Source organism: Antechinus flavipes, chromosome 4, assembly GCF_016432865.1.
Source record: "Antechinus flavipes isolate AdamAnt ecotype Samford, QLD, Australia chromosome 4, AdamAnt_v2, whole genome shotgun sequence".
In the NCBI taxonomy this organism is placed as follows: domain Eukaryota; kingdom Metazoa; phylum Chordata; class Mammalia; order Dasyuromorphia; family Dasyuridae; genus Antechinus; species Antechinus flavipes.
In genome coordinates, this window is record NC_067401.1 from 444,804,522 (window position 1) to 444,823,261 (window position 18,740).

The 18,740-nt window shown below is 34.5% G+C and overlaps 1 protein-coding gene across 2 annotated transcripts in view; it reads right to left on the reverse strand.

Annotated features, from left to right (window-relative positions):
• The window catches only part of SYDE2 (synapse defective Rho GTPase homolog 2), an 88,434-nt gene that overhangs the window by 47,631 nt on the left and 22,063 nt on the right, over nt 1-18,740 (reverse strand). For both annotated transcript variants that reach the window (XM_051999239.1, XM_051999240.1), the window contains exon 3: nt 1,677-2,779. In XM_051999239.1, coding sequence (XP_051855199.1) covers nt 1,677-2,779 — 1,103 coding nt within the window. The remainder of the gene's footprint in view (nt 1-1,676; nt 2,780-18,740) is intronic.

The following is an 18,740-nucleotide window of genomic DNA, read 5'->3' on the forward strand; positions in this document are numbered from 1 at the left end:
CATCCTTCTGTCCTCGGCCTTTATCACAACATTGTGCTTAATAAATGTTGATTTGATTGATTTAAGCCACTTACTGTAAATATTGGAATAGGTGAAAAAATTACAAAACACCCTAAAATTGGAAGAAGCCCCAAAATATCAGTTGGTCTAAAACTCTACCTTTAGAAAAAGAGCTATTATAAATTCTCATTTTATATAGATAGGCAATTGAAGTTAAATAACATTCTTAAATTCATCAGTTAGTGGTCAGTGACAGTGATGGGGCAGCTAGAGCACTGGACCTGAAGTCAGGAAGACTTGGGTTGTTCAAATCTGGCCTCAGACATTTAGGAGCTATATGAAACACGGCAAATCACTAAAATTCTGTCTGCCTCCATTTCATCATCTGTAAAATGTGGATAATGAAAGCATATGAATCCTAGGATTTATGAAAAAAATCAAATGAAATATTTGTAAAGCACTTGTAGCCCAATGCCTTAATAGAGCAGGCACTATATTAATGATGATGATAATGAACTAGAATCCATGTCTTTTCCTGATATCAAACATATATCCTGATATCAAATAGTACCGCCTTCAGATTAACTTCTGAACTTTAATAGAAATAATGAGTTTATGAATCTCAAATTTTCAAGTTAATTTTCTATATAACTTAAGTTGTGTTATGAAAATATGCTGAGCTTGTCTTTAACAACTTTAATTTTAGCATTAGAAAGCTATGTAGAGAGAAAACACACTATATTAGAACAAATTTGGTACCAGAGTACCTGGGACTGAATCTCATCTCAGCTTACTAGCTGTGTAAGAGTAGGCAAATTTCTTTAACTTATTCAGCCTTTGGTTTTCTCGTCTGTACAATGACAGGAAAGCTAGATTAGATCACCTATAAAGTAGGTTGCAGCATTAATTCTATGATCCTGTGAAAATATGGTAAATTTCAAAATTACCTTAATAAAAAATATTTAAATATGATCATTTGTTATTTTTAGTATTATTTTAAGATTTGTCACTTATATCAATTGCAACAGAGGTAATGCTTCAGCATAATGCCATCCATATTACTGGATTTTAAAAAATGAAACTATTCTTCATGCTTTCACTTTAGTATGCCATTAACATTTTAAACTTTCTAAATGGAAAGCATGTGAGATTTAATCACAATACCGTTCACCATTTCCTTAGCATCATATATCTAAGAATCAGTTACTGTTATATTTTCCTGATCTAGGGGAAAATATTTTAAAAGCATGGATAATTGTACTCATTAATAATAATTTTTTTTGTCTAAGAAATAATTTAAAAACAACCAGATTCTGAGCATCTACCCTATCAGTTATGAATTCTTATAATTATGGGGTAGGGAGGATGTCCCTAAGGGAAGCAGGTATATCACTATATATAGTAATGGTAATGTCTGTTCAAGAGAACATATTCCTGAACTCTTGCTTCACAATAAATGTGGAATCCATCTGACATTTCCTTATCATCTATTGTCCAAAACATGAACTGTATTATAAATGACAATTGAATAAAATTAGCAAATAAGGCACAATAAAGGAAGGGATTCTATTATCCTTCACCCAAATTCACCCCTCAAAAGCAGGCTCCCCAAAATTTCCTTAGCCACAGAATAATCAAAGGCACTTTTCTAAAAAGAAACACAGAATGATCAATACCTGACAGCCTCTTTTTTCAATTTCCATAATGCATTTCTGCATCAATAGTGGCACCATCAATCCTACATTTTCCTTCTCCACAACTTTTTGAACATCTACCCCAAATATTACTGGTTCTCGATTTGCATCTAAGCCTGGAAGAGAATTCTCCCACTGGTCCATAAGAGTCACTTTCACATAAATAAGTCCTCTGGGCTCAAGTTTGACAGCCAATTGATGTGTCTTTGTCACTCTGAACAAGGTGGGGAGGACAACAGTCCCATGACAACATACACGATTTTTTCTTGGCGTTGGTTCCCAACTGAAGACTACTAACTTTAAGTGCTGTGCATTTTCAATTTCTATGTTGAAGGTATGATCCATGTCTAAAAAGGTTGTCCGGCAAGTAAGTAATGCTGTTCTTGCTTTGTTGACCGAATCTACCTGAATTGCACAAAAGACATCTTTTGAATCCATCCGTGGTGGTTTTAAATCCTCTGCTCCATAGAAATGCACGCTCATGAGTCCAGAGAGATACTGTGAACATTTGGGTTGATCAGAAAAGCTGTAATGTCTAAATGCATCAATGTCTATTTCTGTTTTGTTGATACCATTTGGAAATATTTCCTTTCCTCTCAAATGTTTGTTTTCAGATCCACGTTTGCCTGATTTAATTATAAGCTCAGGTGAATCTCCATCACTAAGATAACCACCTTTGCAAGTAGATTTAGAACTTGTGGAATTTTCCTTTGGGAAGCTATGCTGAGAAGAGACACTGCTGTCCAAGTGGTACCGGCTTATCACATTTCTCTGTGCAGCAGGGGTGGTATTCCCAGAAGGAAAAGTGACTGTGTGGCTCCTCCCATGACAGTTACATTTTGACAAGGAAGAGGGGCTGTGTGAACTGTGTAAATGGCCCAAAGTTCCCCTGACACTTAGCTTCCGGCTAAGTTCAGGTAATTTTTTCATTTTCATGGAAAGTTTCCTTACAGTTTTTGGAGATTTGATTTTATCTGGAAAAGACCAATTGATTGAGCCACTTTTTTTCACGGGGTTAGGACTTGGAGGAGATGATTCAGCTGCATTTAATTCACACTTACTTGTAGCAACTGGGATTCCAGGACCTTTAAAGCAAAAGTAAAAAATATATTAGCAATCCTTTGTTTTAACAGCTCTTTCAGCTTACCATTTCAAATCACAGAAACTTTCACAAGAGTTATTGTCATATCTTAACAAAAATGAATGATTCTTCAGATCTGCCATCAACAACTTTCAAGAAACTAGACAAATTAAATAGCTTTAAAGAAGGATAGTAAATTAATAAGAAGCATTCTAATCTTTTCCCTAACCAATTTATCACCATATAGTCTTTCCTTACACTTCTCCTCTTCCCCAACTTAGTTTCTTTTTATGTACTGTCTCATCCTATTAGAGTGAAAGCTCCATAAAGACAAGGGCCATCTTCCTTTTTGTTTCTATTTGTATTTTAAGTCCTTAGTACATGACCTGGCATATAATAAGTGCTTCATAAATGTTTGATTTGACTATGGATAACCAAAGAAGATGAGTTAAGTCAGCTACTTTTTTTAGCTCACAATTCTACTTCTAGTAGTTTCTTTTCTATTTCTATCTTGTAAAAAATTAATCAATGGACATATATATATATATATAAAGCAAGTGGTTTTTTTGTGGTTCTGTTTCTTGTTTGCTCTGTGGAACTGCAAGAAATACAACAAAAGGACTCAATTTAACCAAAAATGCAAACATTCAATAGTGGTAATGTTAAAGAATTAGAGTTTTAGTTATTATGAACCACTGTTCTCTTCTTTATAATACATGAGTTCCTCTCTCTAACAATCATCCATCAATCTAAAGATTTAACGCAGAACTATTCTCTGTGTGAGTTTCAATACAGCTAGGCTATAGATACATAAACATGCTAAATTTTATTTCCATTTCCAGTTCCAGTTAAGACAAATGAGAGGCAGAGCAAACTGCTTTTGACTAGTAAAAAGTTAGTTCCAAGTTACATTTAGCTATAAAACTTGAATTCTCTAACCAAAAAAAAGGTTTAGATTAAAATCAACTTTTTATAGCTGAACTCTAAATTTGTTATTTTTAGGTATGTGCATTTATGACTTCAAAGCTTAGATCAAAAATTAAAACTATTTCAAAATTTCATAATAAAAATATTTTCTTAAATGAAATGTTAGTTTAAAATGAAAAGTATTATGTATTCTAACAATATTCCAATTATTTCAGATCCATATGTGCTATTGATAACTTGCTCAACCACTGTTTTATGAGGAAAATCCTACCTTACTATCAGCCTAAAGGTCTAGCCAGCTTTACTTCTATTTGCATAAAGAGAGAAAAATTATTTTTCAATATTAATAAGTTTTTTTCTTTCCTAATTTTACCCAATTAATGGGTTTCTCTGAAAAGGAAGTTGGATTGTTGTTGTTGTTGTTGTTATTTTACAGAAAGCTATTCTGAGTGTTCCTGCTGTGGTTTTTTGGCAAGAAATGTTGTATTTGATAAAATTGGACAAAGCAATCCTTTGTACTGCAAACCATAGCACAATCCCACTAGTGGGTTGGTCTAAAACATTCTGTAATAATCAGGTCTATGTTTCACAGTCCCTTTCTGTCATGACTTAGAAAAATAAGTGAAATACTGCACTTTCCTTTGTTTGATTTTGATTTGTAAAAACTTTCAACAGTTACCACTCAATTAATATGAAGCTAATTCTTTTTTTTTTTTTTTTTTAGAATAACTTTTTATTAATAGAATCCATGCCAGGGTAATTTTTTTACAACATTATCCCTTGCACTCACTTCTGTTCCAATTTTTTCCTCTCCCTCCCTCCACCCCCTTCCCCTAGATGGCAAGCAGTCCTTTATATGTTAGATATGTTGTAGTATATCCTAGATACAATATATGTTTGCAGAACCAAACAGTTCTCTTGTTGTACAGAGAGAATTGGATTCAGAAGGTAAAAATAACCCGGGAAAAAAAAAACAAAAATGCAGATAGTTCACATTCGTTTCCCAGTGTTCTTTCTTTGGATGTAGCTGCTTCTGTCCATCATTTATCAATTGAAACTCAGTTAGGTCTCTTTGTCAATGAAATCCACTTCCATCAGAATACATCCTCATGCAATATCGTTGTCGAAGTGTATAATGATCTCCTGGTTCTGCTCATTTCACTTAGCATCAGTTCATGTAAGTCTCTCCAAGCCTCTCTGTATTCGTTCTGCTGGTCATTTCTTACAGAACAATAATATTCCATAACATTCATATACCACAATTTACCCAACCATTCTCCAATTGATGGGCACCCATTCAATTTGCAGTTTCTAGCCACTACAAACAGGGCTGCCACAAACATTTTGGCACATACAGGTCCCTTTCCCTTCTTTAGTATTTCTTTGAGATATAAGCCCAGAAGTAACACTGCTGGATCAAAGGGTATGCACAGTTTGATAACTTTTTGGGCATAATTCCAGATTGCTCTCCAGAATGGTTAGATTCGTTCACAACTCCACCAGCGATGCATCAGTGTCCCAGTTTTCCCGCATCCCCTCCAACATTCATCATTATTTTTTCCTGTCATCTTAGCCAATCTGACAGGTGTATAGTGGTATCTCAGAGTTGTCTTAATTTGCATTTCTCTGATCAATAGTGATTTGAATATGAAGCTAATTCAAAATGCCCAGGAGTTTGGAAATCAGCACTTAATTTTAAGCCATGTATTTCAATAAAACCAGAGACTGAGTTTTAGAAAACACAATACATTATCTTGTCCAACAGATTCGAATACCAAATTAATTTTTATATTCCCTGATTTGAATATTCATCTATGTTCTACTCATTCCCTGGGAGTTTTCTACCAAAGTGCAAGAGAGAACAAGTTACATGAGGTAAAGTCTTCCTGTTCCCAATAAAAAACTACAGTGATGATGCCAGGTAAGTAAACCATCTTTAAGTACTTCCTTTGGGTTTTTAGGATTATATCTTTATGTCTTTATAAATATATTTCTGGGTACAGTAGAAAAAAAGTTATATACATAGCAGCTGTTCCATTTTTACAGGTCGTTTGGGGTCTTTTTTTAGATGTCTAGAAACATTTACTGGTCTACAATTACTGTCTGGCACACTAAATTATAAAACTCAGCTCTTACTTTAAAAGAAATTAAATATCTCAAATCATACTTCTCTTCATTTTATACATAACTAACTTTTATGAAAGTATATGAGTATGACAATCTTATTATTAATGTACATTATATTAGAAAAAACACTATATGCCAAACCAGAAGACCTAACTTTGAGCTCCAGATCAACTACGTAAGCTGTGAGCTTCAGCAAGTCACTTAACCTATTTAAAAGTTTCAGCTTTCTCACTGGTAGTGAAAAAAGGATGATGATAGTAATAATTATATACTGCTTTAAAGTTTGCAAAGTGCTTTCCAAATATATTTTCACAACAACTCTGATATTATTCTTATTTTAAAGATGAGAAAACTGAGAAAGATAAAGGTTAACTAACTTGCCTAGAATCACACAGCAAATATCTGAGGTCAAAGTCTTCCTGATTCTAAGCCCAGCACTATTTCCATTGTACCATCTTACACCTGCACTGTTTTAGTGTCAGCCAAGTTCTATGTAAATAAGAGCTATTTGTTTGTGTTACTATCACATATAGAAAAGGTTATCAAAATAAAAAAGTCAAAAAAATCTTTATAAAAATCTTTAGAGTCAAGTCTTGCATCTGATCCTAGTTACTTTAGACTACCCTAAAACTAAAGTGAATAAAAAACCTTCCTCAGTAGAGGGAGTAAATTTTCATAGGTGAAAACACAAAAAGTTTCACTAAAACTGACAAGGTATCACAAAAAATTACCTGGATCAAATTGGGTTGTAATCTTCGAAGCAAGTATGTATGACTGGCAACAATAGCAACAGATTCTGGACTAGAACAAGGGTGTGTTTTAGAAAGGTTATGGATTTCTTGTTTTCTGCCCCAGACTCGCTTTAACTCATAGAGTTAAAAACCACTCATATTGAAAATCATAACTAGGAATAACCCATTAATCTCAAAATATTTAAAAGCAAAAGACTATTCTGAACTACACTCAATGCACTGACTAAAAATAAGGTATGAAAAAAAAAAATCCATGACCCAAGAAATATATAAGATCTCTTCAAGTGGCTGACAAAATGATGCTTACTTTAGTTTATTATGGTTTTGGCTAGACTCTCACATTTCTACTTGATATACGTCACATCTCAAGAACTTTGCAAACATTTAGCTCAGAATAAAATTTCCTATTTAGCTACAATGTTACCTAAAAATATTGCCATCCAAAGTTTGAGGGTTTTTTAAAAATTATGCTCCTATTTTCTTATGACACTCCAATGAATGTCATCCTAAAAGCTAGCTCTTGACCTTGAAGAATTTATAATTAGGGTTTAGTTGTTGCTGTTGTTTGTCTAGACCTGTATTTTCATAGGCACAGGGAGCTCTGTAGACATTTCCTCCACTATATTTAACAGTCTTAGAAAAAGTAGCTCAGGGCCACTGTGGTCATATAGCCAACTATATATGACAGGGGCAGAACTTGTTTTCCAAACTTAATCCATTGTACCACAGTAGTTCTTGGTAGTACAAATAAAAGCAAAAGTCTAAATTTTGTCATACATAAAAGCTGTTATGTTATAAAACTACACACTGATAATTCCATTTAACAACACATTTACCTATCATAAACTTGTAGTCAGATCCTGCAGGGCCCAGAGCCTGTCCTCAAGACTCCTAGTCTACTCCTCCTCTCTCTACTCATTGCTCACACGAAACTGATAACCTGGCATTACATGCTCCTGGAAAGTTAAACCTATTCATAAAATCCTACGAGCTCCCCTCTAATCTTCCCTTCAGCAAAATCCTTTTCCTGAATCAAGCTCCTTTTTGCCTGCATTACTAGAAAAGGTGATTTACTTCTAACACCTAAGGAGGATGTTGATAAACTGGATACTGTTTAAGGGAAGCCAATCCCAAAAGGTAATGTCACTGAACAAAGTGCTGAACAAAGGTGGAGAACAATCACACAATCATTCGTATTCTCCCACTCTCCACAACAGCTCTTCTAAATTTTTACATCCCTCCTCATATGTCCCATGGTTCCACCACTCCCCATTTTCTCAGATGAGAACTTACACTTCATTTTTTTAATAGAAAAAAATCACCACATAGAAAAACATTCACCATGATATCTTCCTCTCTCTCATCTGTCTTCTGTCATTTATTCCTCCTTTTCTCCTATCACACATGATGAAGTAGCTTTATTCCTTATCAAGACTAATCCTGCTAACTTGTTTGAATGATTTCATAACATCCTGTCTCCTCCAACAGAATGTCCCTTCTGTCATTTGCACTCTGACTTATTTTCAATCTCTCCCTCCCTATCGGCTCATTCCCTACTACCTATAAACATGCAGTTTCCCCCATCCTGAAAAAAAAATCCTTATTTGATCCTTCATCCCTATCATCCTATTTCTCTTCTGTTCTTTGTAGCTAAACTCTTCCACAAGGCGGGTAGATGCCTCCACTTCCCTTCCTTCACTCTCTTCTTAACCCTTTCCAATTCAACTTCTGACCTTATCATTCCCCTGAAAAGCCCGTGCCAAGTTACCAATGATCCACTTGACAGATCCACAATACTTTTCTCCATCCTCATTCTCCCTGACCTCCCTGCAATCTCTGACACTGCTGATCACTCTCATGTCCTTGATGCTTTCTTTTCTCTAAGTTCTCAGGCATTCCTCTCTCCTGGTTCTCCTCCTATTTGACCACTCTTCCCTGTTTCCTTTGCTGGATCCTCTATTCCTCAGCATCCCCTCTAACCATCTGTATCCTTCAGGATGCTATACTGGGCCCTCTTCTCTTATCCCTCTACCCAATTTCACTTGCTGACCTCATCAGCTCCTCTAGATTTAACTGCCATCTTTTTTTTTTTTAATAATAGCTTTTTATTTTTCAAAACATATGCAAAGAGAGTTTTCAACATTCACCCTTGCAAAACCTTGGGTTCCAAATTTTTCTCCCTCCTTTCCCCCCTTCCCTCTCTACCAAACAGTAAGTAATCCAATATAGGTTAAATGTGCAATTTTTCTAAAACACACTTCCACAGTTATTGCGCTGCACAAGAAAAATCAGATCAAAAAGGGGAAAAATGAGAAAGAAAAAAGCAAACCAACAACAACAAAGGCGTAAATACTATGTTGTGAGCCACATTCAAGTCCCCTCTATGGATGCACCTGGCTTTAACACAAGTCTATTGGAATTGAAATTACCATCTTTACACTGATGATTCTCAAATTTACCTGTATTGCCCAATCTCTCTGTTGACCTTCTATCTCTTATCTCCAAATGCCTTTCAAACATCTGGAAATGGACGTCCAATAGACAATCTTATATGTCCACATTAATACTAATATCTTTTCTCTTAAACTCTGCGGTCTCCTCCCTGCCCTATTACTATAGAGGGCAACACTATCCCTCCCAGTCCTCAAAGCTCACAACCTGGAGTCATCCTGAATTCCTCACTCTCTCCCACCCGCTTTATCCAAGTTGTTGCCAAGGCATGTCAATTTCACCTTTGCAACTTCCTTCAGATCCGCCCCTTTTCCATCTACAACAGCCACTCCCTGGTACAGGATCCGATCATCTAAGAATTAGACTGGAGCAATAGCTTGCTGGTGGGGCGGCCTGCCTCAAACCTCTCCCCCCTCCAACTCATCCTCCAAGAAACCACCAAAGGGATTTTCCTAAAAATGTAGGTCTGATCACATCACATCTTCTCGCTCTCTGTTCTGTGGGTATGTGTCTGCCTGTCTGTCTGTCTCTTTCTCTCAATAAAGCGCCAGGGGTTTCTTGTTGCCTCTAGGAGAAAATAAGTAGTGCTCTGTTAGGCTTTCAAAGCACTTCATAAGCTGACTGTCCTACCTTCCCAGCCTCCTCATTCCCCATTATGTATGCTTTGATCTAGTGACAGTGGCCTCCTGGCTATTCCACAAACAAGACTCTCCCTATCTCTTGGTTCAGGCCTTCTCTCTGACTGTTCTCTGGAATGCTTCCTCTTCCTCTTCAACTACTGACCTCCCTGCCTTCTTTTAAGTTTCAACCAAAATCCCACCATCTACAGGAAGCCTTCCCTACCTCCTCCTTAATTCTAGTGCTTTCCCCTCCTTTAACTGTTTCCTATTTATCTTGTACGTAACTTATTGTGTTATTATATAGACGTGTGTGTGTGTGTGTATGCACACACACAGAAACACAGACATATACACACACAGATTTTGAGTAATTTATATTTTGCTTGTGGTCTCCCCCTTTAGATTTTAAGCTCCTTAAGAACACAGACTTTCTTTTGTCTCTTATATCGCCAGTGTTTGCACATAACAGGCCTTTAATAAACTGAATTTATTATACACTTATTTATTTACATATGAATTTAATTATAAACTTAACAAATTATTGCGTTAAATGTTTAACCTGGACAAAAGAAAACTCAAGGAAAATAAGACAATGATCTTGAAGGATGTGATGCGCTATAATATGGAAGAAGGACAAGATGTGTTCTACTGGCTCCCAAATGGAAGAATCTGCAGAAAAGCCAATCTTAGACTTGGTTTCAGGAATTCCCAATTCTAAAGAATTGTTAAGTTTCTCCCCTTTGGAAGTCTTTACACAGAACTAACTGGACAACCACTTGTGGGTCATATTATACCGAGGACTCCTTTAGTATCGGAGCTGGGAAAAGATGGCCTCAGATTCTGGATTCTCCCTTCATAAAGTTAGAGCCTCCTGTAATGTAGATTAACTTGGGCTTCCTACTGTCCTCACGCTAATTTAATAACTCCAATTTCTTAATATCTATTACTTCTTTCTTTTTAGGCTGAAAAAGTGCAAATAAAAATAAAATAAAATAAAATCTGCAAATATCTCTAAATAAGAACAAATGTCATTCACCTCAATCTACCAGACTATGATATCCACGTATTATTATTCTTTTTCTACATCATCTTTTAGAACTAAACTTTAAAAATGAAGCCTCAATGAAAAAGTTCTAAAGATTTTAGATGACTTCCAATTTACCAAATCTAATTGACCTTTCTCAGGCTAGTCTTTTCTCCTTTTCTTAATATGATGAGCAATCAAACCTTCTTCTAACTCCTCTATTAGTTACCAATGACCCTCTACTATCCTAGTTCAAATATCTGAATACAGCAATGGCTTTTCTTCTTCAAACTAAACATCCCCAGTTTCCAATTCTTCCATTCTCCTAGATCAAGCTTCTGGACTAGCAGATTATTGGGGTTCTGAGGTACCCTGATTTCAGACTTCTAATTCCTATCCTGGGGCCCTTTGTGAAAGGTCATCATATCTAGGTGTCCATACCTCCAACACAATGCATTCTGACATCCTCCTGATATGTTGTTTCTCAGAAACCTCCCTCCCCTTTCTACCTCTTCTTCTGGGAACAAAGAACAAAAATCCACCATCCCTAAAAAGAAGGCGCCAATTAATTGCACTGTAATTCCACTCCCTATTCCTATTATTTCCCAGATCAAAATACCCTTTGTTAGCCACTACTTCAAAAAAATTTTTTCTTCCTCTATGGTATATAAGCTCCTTCAGGACAGGGACAACTGAATTTCTAACCCCTTTTTCATTCCTTCCCAAAATGTTATACCTGAAACTGAATATGATATTTTAGATATGATCTGACCCAGATAGAGTACTAATCAAAACAAAACCTCTTTCATTCTGGATGGAAATTATATATCTCAACTAACCTAAGATTAGCTTCTTTATCTGCCAAGTTATAGGAAAGATTCATAGGAAGCTTTCAGGCCATGAAAAATTTCAGATTTTTTCCACACTGACTAGTATTCACCTTTAATTCCCCTATTCAATATTTGTACAATTAATTTTTAAAAACCCAAATGTAGTATTTTACATTTATCGTCAGAAGATGACTGGATCAGTAATTCATGACTATCCTAATTTTGTACTCTTATCCCTGTTCAGAAGCCCATCATCAATTCCTTTATTTGAAGCCATGATCTAAAAATTCAACTTTAATTCTATAATGCTATCTTGTTAATCAACTGCTCACTGCTCAAAATAAATTGCCCTCACATGTCCTGATTTTTCTTCTACAGCATGTTTCTGTCTTCTGCGTCCCAAATCATGAACATAAATCATGAAAATAAATCAAAACATTTACTTAATTTTTCATAGTTGATAAAGCACTTTGCTCACAGTAATCTTATTAGCTAAGAGAGTTCAAGTATTATTGCCCTACCTAAAAGATAAGAAAACTGAGGCTAAAAATAGATTCGATGGTTACTTTCACATGGCTAGCAACTGTTAAGAGCTGAGATTCAGAGCCAGATCTCCTAATACTGGCTTGAGCTCCTTTTCTGTTATTCTCAGCTACTTTTTAGTCATTTCTTAATCAGTCTTCTCTGACAATGGCTATATTCTGACCACTCAACTCTTTATTCAGCCAGATTTGTATTCAGCCAGATTTGTGGGTGTGCTATGCTATCACATTTCATTGTTATTGTTATCTGGTTCCTTTATGCATGTTATCAAGAGAAACCTTCAGGTAGACTCTGCACTGGATGTATCACTTTTAATGTTCCTTCCAATTCAATGATTCTATGAAAATCATGTGAAGAAGCACAGTATAATGTAGTGTGGTGTCTACTAAAGTAATGAGCAAAGATCAACTGATGGATTTAGATCTGGAACACCTGATTTCAAAGCTATTCTGCTTAAATGTTTCTGTGTCTGTGCAAGTCACTAATATACTCTAGACCTTACATCTGTCATTTGTAAAATGAAGGCGTGAACTCAATGGTCTCTACAATCTTTTCCACTTCTAAGTGTGATAATCAGATATGTACATTCAGAAATAGATTGTGAATTATTAGAGGGCAATAGTCACACCTCTTTTGTCTTCTGTAAAAGTCCAACAACTAGCATTGTTGGACATGAATAGACAACTTCTATTGTCTTAATGACTGGAGAAATGCTTCTGCAAATATTCTTCTGACTGTTCTATTAATTTAACATCATGCTATGATAAGTCAAGACATATGCCCTTCAAAATGAGCAATCTTACAATTTAAATCCAAAAGCAAAACTTCTCCATTAAGTGCAGACACGATAAATTTTAATTCTATAGATGTTTTAGGATGGTATAAAATAATCATGAATTATTTTGAAAGGAAAAGCCTACTATTTTCATGCTTTAAAAAAATTTTTTTAGTTCAAAAACAAATGTTTTACAAATTTGGAATAAATTGTTGACCCTGATAACAAACTCTTGAAATGTGAACTGAATTAGCTTATAATCCTTACTATTTCATATTACTATTAAATATGCATATGCTGAATTAAAGAATTAATTTCATAAAAAAAACAGGTTCAGAGTGAGAACAATCCAGTTTTAAGGATACCACCTTTTCTAAATACATTAAGATGTTAATCATTTAGGGGTAGATAAGTGGTGCAGTAGATAAGAGCACTGGATCTGGGCAAGTCACTTAACTCTGATTGCCTTGCCAAAAAAAAAAAAAATTAATCAATCATAAGCAGATACATAGTACATTACCTATAGTAAATCATTAAATCTGAGTTGACCAGTATTTCTGATAATGGCCTCATTTCTAAAATATATACAGAACTGAGTCAAATTTCTAATACAAGTCATTCCCCAATTGATGAATGGTCAAAGGATACGAAAAATTTTCAGATGAAGAAATTAAAACCATCTATAATCACATGAAAAAAAGTTCTAAATCAATATTACAGAAATGCAAATTAAAACAACTCTGAGGCATCACCTCACACCTCTCAGATTTTCTAACATGACAGGAAAAGATAATGATAGATTTTTTTGGAGGGGAAGTGCGAAAACTGGGACATTAATGCATGGTTGGTGGAGTTGTGAAATGATCCAACCACTCTGGATAACAATTTGGAACTAAACCCAAAGGGCTATCAAACTGTGCATATCCTTTGATCCAGCAGTGTCACTGCTGAATCTATATCCCAAAGAGATCCTAGAGAGAAAAAGACTCACACGTATAAAAATGTTTGTAGCAGCTCTTTTTGTGGCAAGCAGGAATTGGAAATTGAGTGGATGCCTGTCAGTTGGAGAATGGCAGAAGAAATTATGGTAAATGAATGCAATGAAATATTGTTCTATAATAAATGATGAGCAGGCTAATTTCAGAAAATCCTGGAAAGACTTACATGAACTGATGCTGAGTGACATGAGCAGAACCAGAACATTGTTATATAATAAAAGCAAGATTATGTTATGATCAGCTATGATAGACTTGGCTCTCTCAGCAAAACAATTCCAATAGATTTGGAATGGAAAATGTTATTGATATCCAGAGAAAGAACTAGAGAGATTGAATGTGGATTGAAACATACTATTTTCACCTTTTTGTTTGCTTCTTCTTTCTCATGGTTTTTCCCTTTTGTTCTGATTTTTCTTTCACAATATGTTTAATATGGAAATATATTTAAAATGATTGTACATGTGTAACCTATACCAAACTGTTTGCTATCTAGGAAAGGGGGAAAAAAATAGAACTCAAAATCTTACAAAAATGAATGTTAACATATTTAACATGTACTGGTCAACCTGCCATCTGGGGGAAGGGATGGAGGGAAGGAGGGGAAAAATTGTTTGGCAATTGTCAATGCTGTAAAATTACCCATGCATATAACTTGTGAATAAAAAGCTATAATAAATCTTCAAAAAAAAAAAGAAAAAGAAAAAGAAAAAGAAAAAAATGAATGTTAAAAATTATCTTTACATAGAATGGAAAATCCCGTGGTTAACAAAGACAAAAAAACAACAACCCAAAAACAAAAACAAAAAACCAAAGCAATACTGTCCTATCTTTTTATAGAGAACCTATATGAGGAAAGCACCATGTAAGTAAATTGATATGTAAATAAAATGAACACAAAGTAGTTTGGGAAACAATAGAGCAGAATAAAGGGGTAAGGGTGGTTTGAGAATGGTGTCAATGATGCTTGAGTGAGTTTTGGGGAAAACCAAGAAATCTAAGAGGAAAGACAAATAGGAAAGTTATTCTAGACATGGGGTGGAACCAGTGATGAAGAGATTTAAAAGGCACAGCGGAATTTATATATTCCCTACAGGAACTGCGAGCCACTAGAATTTATTGAGCAGAGAAGAGTGACATGACCAGACCTGTATTTTAGGAAAATCACTTTGCTGCTATTTGAAGAATGGAATTGAGTGGGGAGAAGTTTATTTGTCTCCTTACCGTGTATCAACATACAGATAGCCATTTTTTCTCTGTCATTTCCAGTACAAAGGTCATTTTCTTTGGATCTGGAACATGACACAGACTTGTGTGGTTTATTTTGCTTAACTGCTTTCCCTCTTTCCACTCTCCATCCCTAGCGTTTTTTTTTTTTTTTTTTTTTAATTCTTTGTTATAAAGATGACTTTCTGAGAAAGAATACATTTGGAAATTAAGGTAATTTGAAACTTACTTAATAATGAATCATTCTTCAGACTTAATTGTTCATGGATGGGCTAACCAACATAATAAAAATAAATTAATCTACTTGTATTCAGTGCCATCCCAATTAGGTTACCAAAAATTTGTTTTACTGAGGTAGAAAAAATAATAAAATTCATTTGAAAGAACAAAAATATCAAGAATAGCAAAGGAATTAATTTAAAAAAAACTGTAAAGGAAAGAGATCTAGCAGGGCCAGATCTTAAACTTAAACTATGATAAGTTGGTAATTATCAAAACTGTCTGGTACTGGCTAAGGAATAAAATGGCGACTCAGTAGAACAGATTAGACATATAATACAGAGTAGTAAATGATTACAGTAAACATGTGTTTTATCAATGTAAAGACTTAAGCTTTGGGGATAAGGATTCACTTTTTAGTAAAAATTGCTGGAAAAACTGGAAAGCAGATTGTCAGAAACTAAGTAGAGACCGTATCTTATAGCATTTACCAATAGAAAGTCAAAATGGATACATAACCTAAACATGAATGAAGATACGAATAAATTAAAAGACCATGAAACATATTAACTATCAGATTTATGTATAGAAGAACTTATGAATAAGCAAGTGGTGGAGAGCACTTTGAGATGTAATTACATTAAATTTGAAAGCATTTGCTTAAATAAAACCAATGTAGCCAAAATTAAAATAAAAGCAGAAGACTGGGGAAATTTTTTCATAGATAGTTTGCAAATAAAGGACATATCTCAAACATATAAAGGACATATCTCAAACATATAGAGAACTTTATCAAATTTATAAAAATAAGTCAATCCTCAATTGATAAAAGGTCAAAGGATATGAACAGGAAGCTTTTCAGTGAAGAAATCAAAGCTACATATAGTTATATGGGGGAAAAATCAATACTGATTAAAAATGCAAATTAAAACTTTGAGATATCATCTTACACCTATCACATTGGCTAAAATAATAGAGAAGAACAATTACAAATGTTGGAGGGAGTGGAAGCCTGGAACACTAAAACATTTTTGGTGGAACTGTGAACTGATTCAATCATTTTGGAGAGCAATCTAGAGAATTAGGGCCAAAGAGTTATAAAACTGTAACCCTTTGGCCAGCAATACCACTATTATTTCCCAAAGTGATTAGGTAAAATGGAAAAGAAACCATATATTCTAAAATATTTATAGCAGCTATCTTTGTGATGGCAAAGAACTGAAAACTGAGAGGATGGGAAATGAGTGAATAAGTTGTGGAATATGATAGTGATGGAATACCACTGTGCCATAAAAAATGAAGGGCTGGTTGATTTTAGGAAGACATAACTAATGAAGGGTGAAATGAGTATAATAACTAAGAGAATGTCATATATAGTGAGAGCAATACTTTTCAAAAAGTCAATGTGACTGATTAAACTATTCAGAATTTTATGAATATTCAAATCAACTACAAAAGACCTATAAAAATGATATTCACTTCCAGAGAAAGAACTGATATATACATAATTGTATGCATAGTTACACATATATATTTGTCAAATGTTGGCTTTCTCTAGTGAGAGGTTGGGAATGAGGTAAGCAAACACTTTGGAATTCAAATGAAACCAAAAAATTAAAATTGAAAGGGGAGGAGGAAGAAAAACCACTGTGGGAAGCTGGGGTTTAAATCCCATTTCTCATGCTCACTAGCTGTATAATGACTGCCAAATACTGTTACCTCTTTAGAGTCTCAGTTACCACAAATGGTAAAAACAACCAGAACATGGCTGCTATGCTGATTAAATGAGATGCAAAGCAAATCTCACTTCTCCATCCTCACAATTTCCTGTATTTGACTCCTGCAGTGTTCATCTCCTCTCTACTTAAGTCCACCATCAGGGTAGTCACACTTTTGCCTTCAGCATCACTCAAAAGGTTCTTATTTCCAAAGTTATGAACTTTTAAATTCCCCAACCACAAATTCCTATCCTGTAAGTTTCTCAGCTCCCTTACTCTTTTTATACCTGTGCTGCTGATTCAAGGTCTTTGGCAGCTCTCACCTGTTCTGATCTCATTCTTTCTTTCCATATTGAAATTTATGAATTCCTTTTGGATTCCCTATTCCCTCAATCATTCGTGTTCTGCTAAACCTGAACTTAAAGGAATACCTACCCATCCAGGCTACAATGCCTCTCCTCCCCTTCCTCATGAAGCTTTGTTTCCTCATCAGCTACTCCTTCAATAGTCTGCTTATATCTGGTCCCACTGTTACTAATTTGAGAGCCCTTTGGAAACATTTATAACTAAATCTATAGGACATTTTTTTGACCTTGATTTCTCAGTCGAATTTAACTTTCCTCCTCCTTAGTACCTTTTCTTCCTGTACCTTGATCATACTGTATTTAGTCAAGAAGTACTTGATGCATAAGTACTATATGCATCACACAGTGAGAGATCTTAGGGAAACAAATACAAAAACAGTAGACTTGGTCAACAAAACATTTTTGTTTTAAGTTGGATAAGCTTTGTTCAAAATTCAGATTTTCTATTCTAAGTCCAATTTAATAGACAGTAAATTGTCTATTAACATATGGACTGAATTGTTATATGTATCAGTGGCAGGAGTATATACAACAATGAAATCACAAATACTTGAAATATTAAAATATTACACTGAATTAAATTCATATTGATAATATATATTTTTATATATCAACTCTTTAAAAAATTATGAACATGGATCTCTTGGAATTTAAGAGTTCAGCTAATTCTTGGACAGGAATCCCATATTCAAAGTCTTTTCAGCCTTTAGGTTCTGTCAGAGTTTAGATTCCAACAACAAGAAATTCAGGTCATCTTTATTTCGTATCAGTGGAAGAGTTTAGGGCAGAGTTTTAGATAATAACATAAAGATTAATTATAACATGGTATCCAGTCTCTGTTATTTTCTACAAATGTTTTCTCATCTTACTTTTACACTAGAGAACAACATGAGTCTAAGAGGGACACTAGGGCCTATAAACAGTTATTAGCCAACTGATCATTATATTATACACTCTGATTTTTAAAAAAAGTTGATTTTTACATATAAATATTTCTAGTGATACCTGCAATAACTGTCAATATTAGTTTCTGATTATTGAGAAACATTTATGCAAATATGTAAATAATTAGCAAAAATTTTAAGAAAGATTGCTTGATATTTTAAATTTTATCCTCAGAAAAAAATCCAAATTTATATTGATTTGCATACATAAAACAGATAGGAAAATAACAGAAAAATGTTAGTACCTACAGACATCATTAATTTGCACTAATAGAGGGAGTTCCATAAATCTTTATCAAGGAGCACAACGTTCAAAATGTTCAAAAAGAGGATGCTACTAGAAAAGGCACAGTTTACTTTTTTGGATTCTTTCACTTCCTAGAAAAGGCACAGTTTACTTTTCTGGATTCTTTCACTTCCTGCACCCTGCTTCTAGCTCTTTACAAAT